The 11,999-nt window shown below is 33.6% G+C and overlaps 1 protein-coding gene across 3 annotated transcripts in view; it reads left to right on the top strand.

The window, feature by feature from the left end:
- Nucleotides 1-11,999, top strand: part of RCAN2 (regulator of calcineurin 2) — a 287,946-nt gene that overhangs the window by 31,884 nt on the left and 244,063 nt on the right. For all 3 annotated transcript variants that reach the window (XM_017505130.2, XM_017505132.2, XM_017505129.2), the window contains exon 2: nucleotides 1,918-2,144. In XM_017505130.2, the coding sequence (XP_017360619.1) occupies nucleotides 1,920-2,144 (225 nt within the window). In that variant the 5' untranslated portion in view covers nucleotides 1,918-1,919. The remainder of the gene's footprint in view (nucleotides 1-1,917; nucleotides 2,145-11,999) is intronic.

Raw genomic sequence — 11,999 nt, 5'->3', positions numbered from 1 at the left:
AAAAAAAAAAAAAAAAAAAAAAAAAAAAAAAGGTTTTCCTATAAACTATTAATGAAAACAATACTGTTCTGATGATGCTTTTAGTAAATATTTTTACTACTAAAAGAATTGATACCCTAGTAAATAATGGTCATTAGGTATTTTATGCTAAAACACTCTAGCAGCAGTATAAATAAATATGAAAGAAAATACATGTATGTTTTATTGAAGATGTCTAGCAGTTGAATTTCCTCATAGTTTTTCCTTCTAAAATATTCATATATTTTATATTATTTAATAAAACATGTACCATACTTTTATTTAAAATAAGTATTTTCTTGATTTATATACAGAAAATGTTGCACAAATTGGAGTTTGAAGAACTTTGGAATGTAAGAATTGTCTTATATTTTATATGGAAATTTTTATTTATCACAATATTGGTGATTTGATTTTAGAGATATTACCTCAAACTATTTAGTCTTTGGCTCCTACCTCAACTGGGCTTAAGATTTTATAATATGTAATGCATTATTGCCGGCAAATTCTGCTTACCAACTTTCATTGGGGCTTTTCTAGGAAAAAATGAAAATAAAAAACATCACCTCAACACTGAGGTTCAAGGGTTTATTTCAGAGTTCAAGAGAGATATAAGCAGAAACTGATACTTTGTCTGGGGATCTAGAACTTGTATCTAAACTTCATGCGAACAGACTGGTGTTTAGTGGTTTTTCTGTCCTTTGCTCTGAGCATCTGTGACGATGGGATTGAAGAACATGGAGCTTCCTGAAGATGATTGAGTAACCATGTCATAATTTTCAGTCAGTCTTACTTGCATAACCATGGGCAAGTTATTTCACTTTATAAGCCTCTTAATTATTGAGCTTTGAGCAGAGTAGTATCACAGGCATGAAAAAAGATACAAAAGAAGAAAGTCCTTCCATTTCAGCCTCCCAAAGTCCATCCTTGGACTATATGGGAATACTGACCTAATAATCCACTAAATTATGTACCAGTATCAAAAAATGGAAAAACTCTGCAGTTAGGCAAACTGCAAATGTAAGAGATGAGAAACTAATAGAAGGTTTGAACACAGCTAGGTGAAATCAATACTGGAAAGCTTCATGGGGCTCTGAGGGAGGGGGACCTATAGACCATGGATTGGCCAAGATAGCACTGATTTTTTTAGGACCTGAACCTGGTTCACAGATGACTTGAAGTAATTATCTCAGTCAGAAGAGGAAGTATCTGTGTGTGTGTTTGTGGGGGATATTTAATCTTACTGTGGATTAACTATTATCTATTAGAGTTATGATCAGGATTCAGGGCTGATGTAGATCATACTTCCTTAAATAGAGGCTTCTACTTATTTTGAACTGCTTCATTCCTGTGGTATAGGAGAGTGAGCTCTAGGCCGGATTCTCTGCGTTTGAATCCTAGCCCTGCCATTTTGTCAGTGGTCTTGTAAAAGTTACTCAATTGCTTTGTTCCTCTGTTTTCCCTTCTGTAAGATGGGGCTACTATTGGTACCAACCTTATAGACTATTTTGGAGATTAAATAGGGTAGTTAATATATGCAACTGATGTTCTAAATGTATATAAATCATTTAGAATAGTGCCTGGAACTCAATACATTGATAGACATTAGTAGTAGTAGTGGTGGTGGTGATTTCCATTTCCTATACCTGTTTGTTTGTTTGTTTGTTTTAAAAAAATGTAGTACTGACTGGATTCTTGCCCCAAAGCAGAGCTGTGTTGGAAATTGATTCAGGGATCAAGGGAACCATGTGAACTTATAGATCTTCTCCCTTCCGATATCCCCTGCCTCTCCTAATCATACTCCACTGTTCTGCCCCAGACAATCCAAAACTGTGACCTGAAAACTGAGTTTTAAGGAGGTTATTCTACAGTAACACATGTTTGTCTTTGTATCCTTAGGAATGAGGGGAGAATCATACTTTATCGGAATGAGGAGCCCAGGGCAGCAGGGACACATCCCTGAAGATGGAGGACTTTTCTTACTCTGCTGCATAGACAGGGACTGGGCTGTCACCCGCTGTTTTGCAGAAGAAGCCTTTCAAGCAATCACTGACTTCAATGACCTCCCCAACTCGTTGTTTGCGTGCAATGTTCACCAGTCAGTGTTTGAAGGAGAAGAGAGCAAGGTAAGAAGCCTTTTTCTGTTCCTAAAACGTGGGGAGATGTGGCATTATCTCAAAGTAATTCTGTTGTTCATTTGTGGTTGATGTTTTGAAGTGTTTGGAAATGTTTAGTTGGCTCTATTTTTGGCAAGTGTACCAGGATGAGAAAAGCCCGTTCTGTTATCAGCTAACTTTAGAGATACATCTGACAGGGTTGTAGCTGAAACTATGTTGAATCAAACTGAGCCTTCTGCGACTCATAGGTCTAACTAGCAAAACAAGTGGTGTTAATATGGATTGTAAGACATGCCCCTTAGGCTAGGAAGCAGATGTATTAACCTTCTAAAAGTTTCCTTTCCCTTATTCTGCCATAAATATAATTTACCTTTTTCACAAGAGCTCAAGCTCCATTTTACCTCTACCCTTCCTGCAGCTTGCTGAATATTCTAAAAAAGGCTTCTTAAGCTGTGAGCCAAGTCTCATAGCAGATATTAAAGAAAGTAAGTTGGTTGGCATCTGAGTCCTTCTTTGCTCACTGATACGATGGTGGTATTGCTATGTGTGTGTTGTAAGAATTTGAGTGACAGTAGTAACTCCTCAATTTGAAATGATTGGGGAATGAGGTCGTCTACGTATTAACATTTTCCAGCTTCCCATTTTAAGAAACAGACTTAACTTAGTGTAAATGTTTTTGGCAATCACAGTAAATATTCCATTTGGAGACCTTTCCAAAGTTTATTTCAGATTTCTCTGACCTTTAAATGGGATTTCTAAATGGATTAAACCTTCCCTTGTGGATATAGATGCTTAGTTGTAAAAGCCACTATTATACTACTGAAACATGGACAAAATTTTTTGGATAAAGGGCCTTTTTTTTTTTCTAAACTAAAGTATATGACTCTGTGTGAGATATAAGAGTAAGATTTATGATTGCTGTTTCACAAACTTTAACTTTTTCTGTCCATTGCTGAAGTCTGTGTCTGGTACAATTACTGGAAGTCTGATTTATGGATATGATTGATTTTGTAGACAATCCTGATAGCCGCAGGGAAATCATCCCAGAGGATTAGGAATTATTTTAAGCCATTTAAAGATATTTGTATAATGATATCATTCTGGAGTTGTACTGTTGAAATTATGAGCTGAAAATAACTTGAAATGCAAGGAATTATATATAATTAGAACCTCCAGTGCTATGATCATTAGACTATTTAAAGTAAGAAAGTGGCATATGCCAATTTCTTCTCTGAAAGAAACTGGGAATTTTGTTCTTGGATTATAACCAGATCATCGCTAATGATAATTAACTCAGGGAAAGTAATTTCCTCTGAAATATACCTGTCATAAACTATAAAGCAACAATCTATGTATTCTCATCATATCACCCATTTCTCTAAATATCACAATTAGAAGAATTTTCCTTAGAGATTTAGTGGGGGTTTTGATTCTTTCCTGATTAAATACTTCCCAGTAGATTGAAACAATGAGACCTAGGAAGATACAAATCTCATTTAGCAGTGCTGCTCAAGAATGGCTGATTAACTGAACTGGAACTGAGGACATAGAAGGACAGGGGCTGTTGGTGGGGGGTGGTTCATGGGAGTCTGCACACATCTATTTTGATATTCTGATTTGTGATCAAATAACGATTGCAAAATATTCTCATCTAATGTGTCTATGACATTTGTGCATAGCAGTTTGGGAAAATAGTATTTGGTTTTAGGATGACCTTGATAAAATATTGAGGCAAAATAAATAAGAATATGGTTAATTGCACTCAGTTTCAAATGATTTAGATCACAATTTTACAGCAATGGAGAATGGAGGTGAATTTTATACTAGGCCAACGTCTATGTAATTCAGCTTATTAAGTCAGAAAGTCTTCTACCTCAGTGAGATTTTTTTTCTTTAACTCTTCCTTTTGTGGACAGTGTTTAGGATACCAAATAATCTGATGCAGATTTAGTTTTGATTTAGTTATATCTATATGGTTTGAGGGTGACAAAGCAAGATAATCAGATACCAGATAAGTTGACGACAGCCAAGGGACATGATCCCTGGGACTCCGGAAAAAAAAGTGGGGAGTCTTGTGACATCTCATTTTCACTGCCATGTTTATCTTCCAAACTCAGAAATTCATATTTCTTTCCTTTAACCTCCTTTTTAAAAAACTACTTTAATAAAATCACTTATTTTAAGATATTAAGTATTATACTTCATTCTGTCAGGATATTCTTTCCACAAGGTTTAGATTTCATGAATCTGAGCCATGAAGTCTGTTGATGGATATTTTTCCCAAAGGGTGGACATTTTAGGCACTGTGCTAAGTTGGTGGGGAGATATTTTTAGGCAGAGAGAAAAGAAGCAAGAAGCATTTCCAGCACTCCTTGTATTTGCCTATGGGCAAGCCTGGCCATGGTAATTGTTTTTATGTTCAGTTTGGGAAGATGTATTCAGCAGCCTGGAATTATAGCAGCGGGTGGAGACACCAGAAATGATGCTTAGCCTTCATTTCCAAGGTTTGGGAGGGTGGGTAGTTTCATATGTAATTTGTTTTGCCAGAGTCCTTTCTTTTTCGGCACAGCCTGTTTCTGAAATCATTGTGTCTGGATATTGATGGATTTGAGTTTAGCCTTTGTCTTGCAATTATTATAAAGTATATATTTAACTTCCATAGTTGGGTAGGAATTAAATGTTTTGCTTTCTATCACAAACGAGTTTTGCAGCATTCTTTTCTCTATTTTCCTACATGTCTGAGACACCTTTTCCTTTTTGAGGAAATTTATGGGGACCTAAATTGAACTTCTTATAATACAGGTAACAGCACAGGATATGATCTGGATCTGTTTATTTCTGTATCACTTTGTTCTGTTCAAAGTGATTATTCTGATATGCTCATTGCTGCTGTCTTATTTAAATTCTAAGTTCTGACACCTAAAGCACATCTTAAAAAACAGCTTTGTGATGTCCATAATGTTCATTCCAATTTTCAGTTAGGCAGAATTCTGTGATTGTATTTTGATTTGATGCTTTTGCAATGAGTGAGCACATACTTCATTGAGGCTTGTTGTGGTCCAGATGGTTGAGATTTGTTTATATAACACAAAGGAGAACCGGAGCTGGAGGAAATTGGCATCTGAAGCCAATAAATGCAGATTGCTGTTTGTGTGCTACAGCTTGAAATATAAATATTTTTGTATGAAACACATTTAAAACTGTGATCTTCACAGCATCCAACACCTGAAAGTTACTAGGGTTCATTTCTCTTCAGAGTACTCCCCTGGATTCATCTTTTGGGATCCAGCTGGGCTGCAGAAGTCATCTTGAGGAAGGTGAGGCTAGAAAGGTTGTCCTTTGAGTTGGTCTGTGTCTATGCTAAAGACGGATAAGGGTCTGCTGGGTAGGATGTTGGTATGCCCTTCTTGCTAAAGGGAACAATGAAGCAATGACTATGAAATGTTTAGCCAAATTCAATTCAGTAAAAAGAAACCTGAAAGGTGACTTTCTAATGGCCCCCAAAATATGAATTTATTCTGTTTATTAATAATCATAATAGCAGTAGCAAATACCTATATAGTACATAGTGAGGTGCAGGTCCTTTTCCAAGTGCTTTATAAACATTGAGTTCTTTACTTGTCATGCAAACCCTATGAGGGTATCTGTATCTCTGCTTCCTGGGTGCTGTTTCTGCCCAATGTGTAAGCAGAGTGACTTGTGTCATTTCTAGGCCAAGAATTTAATTTACCAGTATTGGACCCTGAAGAATGTTCCTTTTGCCCTGCTAGAGGAACTGGCATTGTGCCAAGTAGTGTTGGCTTAGACAGTTGGGTCTTGGAGTGAGGACAGTGATCATACAGGGTAGAATTCTAGCCAACCTATGATGGACATGTAATGCAACAAGAAAAACATACGAGAATTTTTGTTGGTTCAGGCCACTGGGATTTTGGGGTTTGTTACTATAGTATAAATTAATACATCTAGACTGGTAATAATAAGTATCATTATCCCCATTTTTCAGGTGAGGACACTAGATAACAGACTTTGCTCATGGTCTAAGCTAGTAATGGTCAAGGCAGGATTCAAATCTAGGCTGCCAGGCTGCAGAGTTCATGTTCTTAAACATTATGCAGTACTCCCTCCTGATATACAGATATTTATTGAAAGCAGGTATGGTATTTCACTTCAGAATGCAAAGGTAAACAAGATAGGCTGAAATTTAATTTATAATATACCAAGAGAGATCTATTCAAATTAAGCAAACAAATGATAAACATAATAAATGCTGATAGTGATGCCAAATCAAAGGGACATTTAGCATATGTTCAACCACATTCATTTCTTAAGACATACACACATCACACATGAACATACAGCTTTTTTTAAAAAAAAATAAGGGGGTATTTCTTCCAACCATTAAAGAGCATATTCTACTAGAATGGGCATGTGGTGACAGACCTGGCTGTACTGTTCTCTTAGTCTTTGTGTGTCTTGTAAATAGATCATTGCCATGCATTGCAAGTAGCTGAGTGATTCTAATATTCAAAGATGTATTTTTTCATTCAGCGTATCCACTTAATCTGAACCAATTCCTTCTCAAATTCAGCTGACAAAATGCTGAGCTAGTCTAACATTGCAGACATTATGAGAGCATCCTAAAGGATTTTCAAAGCTAATTTTGATTATTTGTGGTTTTTACTTATTCCCCAAACTAGAGTGGGAGTTACCCTCACTCTAGTTTGCAGGAGAATGTTGATGTTTACTTTGAATTTTACAACTGCAGTTCCACAATCTCTTATCTGCAGTACTGAAATCTGAAAATCTGAAAATTGAGATATTTTTTCACAATCTATTTTGAGACAAAACATCACTTCATTAAAAGCTGACCTGAACTGATAAGAAGCTACTTATGGTGTGACTAGTTATCTATTTCTATGTAGAAATATTCCTGTCTTTAATTACTAGGAGTTGCCTGAGACATCGTTGGGACATTATACAATATGAGCCCTATGCCCTGTATTACATATCCAAATCCCCCAATTCAGAATGCCAAACATGTCACTCCTCAAGCGTTTCAGACAGTAGTTTGTAGATCTGTAAAACATAAAAATGAATCTACATTCCATATTCAAAAAAAAGAATGAACTCATCACAGAAATCTGAAATGCCGTAAACAATTAAATGTATTTTGCCCGTAAGATGCTCATGTCTATTTTCTCAATTTTTAAATAATTTTTTATTGACTAACAAAAATTATATATATAATTATTGTGTATAGTATGATATTTTGAAATATGTATGCATTATGTAATGACTAACATGAGCTAATTAATGTATACATTACCACATATACTTATTACTTTTTTGTGGGGAGAATTTATAAAATCTACCTTGTGATTTTCAAAAATACAATATATTGTTTTTAACTAAAGTCGTCATGTTGTAGAATAGATCTCTTGAACTCATTCCTCCTGTCTAGTTTAAATTTTGTAGCCTTTGTTCAGCATTTCCCTACCCTCTGGTAAGTACCATTCTACTCTTTGTTTATATGTGTCTGATATTTTTTAACTGCACATGTTAAGTGAGATCATTCAATATTTGACTTTCTGTGCCTGAATTATTTCACTTAACATACTGTTCTCCATTTTCATCCATGTTATGCGAAGACAGGATTTCCTTCTTGCTTAAGGCTAACTAGTATTCCATATATACCACATTTTCTTTATCCATTCATCTATGGATGGCCACTTAGGTTGGGTCCATATCTTGGCTATTATAAATAATGCTGCAATGAATGATGGAGAGCAGATATCTCTTCAATACACCAATTTCATTTTATTTAAATATATACCCAGTAGTGGGATTGTTGGATCAAATGTGGTTCTATTTTTAATTTTTGGAGGAAACTCCCTACTTTTTTCCATCATAGCTGTACCAATGTACATTCCCACTAACAGTGTGTAATAGTTTCCTTTTCCTGACATCATCATCAACACTTTTACCTTCTTTACAGTAGCTACACTAACAGGTGTGAGGTGATATGTCATTGTGGTATTAATTTGCATTTCCCTGATCATTAGTGATACTGAACACTTTTTAATATACCTGTTGGTCATTTGTATGTCTTCTTTTGAGAAATGTCAATTCAGCTCCTTTGCCCATTATTAAATCAGGTTATTTTTTTTCTTGCTATTGAGTTGTTTAAGTTCCTAATACATTTTTGGATACTAACTCCTTGCCAGATTTGCAAATATTTTCTGTCTTTTCAAATAGTTTCTTCATTAATGGCTTCCTTTATTGTGCAAAAGCTTTTTAGTTTAATGTAATCTCATTTATTTTTTGCTTTTGTTGCCTGTGCTTTTGGGGTCATATTCAAAAAATTATTACCCAGACCAATGTCAAACTCCTTTTCAAACATTTTCTTCTAGTGGTTTTACGGTTTTAAGTCTTATGGAAGTCTATTTCATTTTGAATTGATTTTTTTTATTTGGCATGAGATAAAGTCCTGATTTCATTCTTCTGCATGTGGATACCCAGTTGTCCCAACATCAGTTATTAAAGAGATTATTTTTTCTTCATTGTGTGTTCTTGGAACCTTTGCGGAAAATCAATTGACTGTAAATGCATGGATTTATTTCTGGGCTTTCTATTTTCTTCCATTGATCCATGTGCCTGTTTTTAATGTAAGTACCATGCTGTTTTGACTACTATAGGTTTGTAGTATATTTTGAAGTCAACTTTTTTTCTTTTTACTTAAGATTGTTTTGGCTATTCAGAGTCCTTTTTGGTTCCATATAAATTTTAGGATTCTTTTTTTCTATTTCTGTGAAAAAATGTTACTAGCATTTTGTTTGAGATTGCATTGAATTTATAGATTGCTATCTGTAGTATGAACATTTTAATATTATTAATTCTTCCAGCCAGTGGATATGGAATATCTTTTCATTTATTGTGTCTTCTTCAGATTCCTTCATTATGTTGTATAGTTTTCATTGTACAGGTCTTTCACTTCCTTGGTTAAATATATTCCTAAGTATTTGATTTTTCTTAGTTTTTGTAATTCAGTTAGTTTTCTTGATTTATTTTTCAGATAGTTCTTTTTTAGTATTTAGAAATGCTACTGATTTTTTGTATTTTGGTTTTGTATCCTACAACTTTACTGAATTTGTTTATTACTTATAACAGTTTTTTTTTTTNTTTTTTTTTTTTTTGGTGCAATTCTTAGGGGTTTCTATATATAAGATCATGTAATCTGCAGACAGGGACAATTTAACTTCTTCCTTTTAAATTTGGGTTCATTTTATTTCTTTCTCTTGCCTAATTGCTCTGGTTAGGACTTCCAGTATTATGTTGAATAAAAGTGGTAAGAGTAGGTATATTTGCCTTGTTCCTGTTCTTAGAGGAAAATCTTTCATCTTTTCAATGTTAACTGTGGTGTCAGCTGTGAGTTTGTTATATATGGCCTTTATTATATTGAGGTACATTCCTTTGACAACTAATTTGTTGATAATTTTTATTAAAGGTGTTGAATTTTGTCAGATGCTCTTTCTGTTTCTATTGAGATGACCATATGGTTTTTATCCTTCATTCTGTTAATGTTGTGTATCACATTTACCAATTTCCATTTTTGAATTATTATTGCTTTTCTGTGATATATCTCACTTGATTGTGAGCAACAATCTTCTTAATGTGCTGTTGGATTTGATTTGCAGGTATTTTGTGGAGGATTTTTGGATGTATATTCATTAGGGATATTGGCCTGTAATTTTCTTGTCTTGTGGTATAGTTGTCTGAATTTGGTATTAGGATAATACTGGCTTTGTAAAATATGATGGGAAGTATTCCTTCTTCAATTTTTTTTGGAAAAGTTTGGGAAGGATTGGTTTTCGTTCTTTAGATGTTTGTTAAAATTTAGCAATAAAGTCATCAGGTCCTGGGCTTTTCTTTAGTGGGAGACATTTTATTACTTATTTGATCTCTTGTTATTGGTCTGTCCCTGTTTTCTTTTTCTTCATAATTCAGTCTTGGTAGATTTTATGTCTCTAGGAATTTATCTGTAGCTTCTAATTATCCAACTGTTGGTATATAATCATTCATAGTAATTTTTTCTATGTCTCTTTGTATTCCTGTGGTATCAATTCTGGTTTCTCCTCTTTCATTTCTCATTTTATTTAAGTCCTCTCAGATTTTTATTAATCTAGCTTAAGAGTTGTTGATTTTATCTTTTTAAAAGGCCAGCTCAATTTTATTGATCATTTCTATTATTTTTTTAGTCTCTATTTCATTTATTTTCTGATCTTTATTATTTCCTTTATTCTACTAACTTTGGGCTTATTTGTTCTTTTCTATTTAATTACTTGTGGTATAATGTTACTTTTTTGTTTAAAATCTTTTTTGATGTAGGCATGCATTGCTATGAATTTTTTTCTTAAATATATTTTGCTGTATCTCAGGTTCTAGTATGTTATGTGTCCATTTGCATTTATCTCAAGATAGTTTCAAATTCTCCTTTGACCCACTAGTTGTTCAGGAGCATCTTGTTTAATTTTTATGTATTTGTAAATTTTCTGAAATTCTGTTACTGTCCTCTAGTTTTATATACAATTGTGCTTTAAAAATATGCTTGATATGATTGTAATATTTTAAAATTTGTTAAGATCTTTTTGTGGTTTAATATGTCTATCCTAGAGAACATTCTGTGTACACATGAAAAGAATGTATATGTATTCTGCTGCTGTTGTATTGAATGTTTTGTATATGTCCATTAGACATTTGGTCTAATGTGCAGTTTAAGTCTGATGTTTCCTTATTTATGCTCTGTCTGGATGATCTATCCTTTGCTGAAGTGGAATATGGAAGTCCTCTACTATTACTGTGTTACAGTCTCTCTCTCTCTCTCTAGATATATTAACATTTGCTCCAATGTTGAACACATATATATTTACAACTGTCATTTCTTAATAAAATATTTTATCTTAAATAATGACTTTGTCTTGTTTTACTTTTTTAATGTAAAGTCTATTTTATCTGATATAAATAGCTACCCCTGCTCTTTCTTTTGGTTTGCATTTACATGGAATATCTTTTTCCTTCCCTTCCCTTTTAGTATATATGTGAAGTGTGTCTGTTGTGGACAGTGTATAGTTAGGTATTTTTTTAAAAGCCCATTCAGCCATTCTGTCTTTTGATTGGAGTATTTAATCAATTTACACTCAAAGTAATAATAAATAGGTAAGGAATTATTAGTACCATTTTGTTAATTGTTTTCTGGTTGTTTTGTAAATCTGTTGTTCCTTTCTTTCTCTCTTACTGTGAGATAAATTATAATTAGATGACTTTCTCTAGTGGTATGCTTGATTCCTTACTTTTTATGGTTTGTATATCAACTATAGGGTTTTGCTTTGTGGTTATCATGAGGCTTACATAAAATATCTTATAGTTATAATAGACTTTTTTATGCTGACAATTTTGATCACATGAAAAAACTCAATAATTTTACTCCTCTTTCCACATTTTATGTTTTTGGTGTCACAGTTTACATTGTTTTATATTATGTACTCCTTAACAAATTACAGTAGCTATTATGATTTTTACAATATTGCTTTTGAACCTCCACACTAAAGATACAAGTGACTTAAGTAGCACCATTATAGTAGTAGAATGTTCTGAATTTGACTGTGTACTGATTTTTACCAGAAAATTTTATTCTTTCACATGCTTGACTGTTTTACTAATTAGCATCCTCCTTTTCTTTCAGATTGGAGAAATCCCATTGGCATTTCTTATAAAATAGGTCTGGTGGTGACAAACTGTCAGCTTTGTCTGGGAAAGTAATTTTCTCTCCATTTCTGAAGGATAGATTTGCTGAGTAAAGATTACTTG

This window comes from Cebus imitator, unplaced genomic scaffold (assembly GCF_001604975.1).
Source record: "Cebus imitator isolate Cc_AM_T3 unplaced genomic scaffold, Cebus_imitator-1.0 Scaffold334, whole genome shotgun sequence".
Classification (NCBI taxonomy): domain Eukaryota; kingdom Metazoa; phylum Chordata; class Mammalia; order Primates; family Cebidae; genus Cebus; species Cebus imitator.
This window is presented reverse-complemented; position numbering and strand designations above follow the sequence as displayed.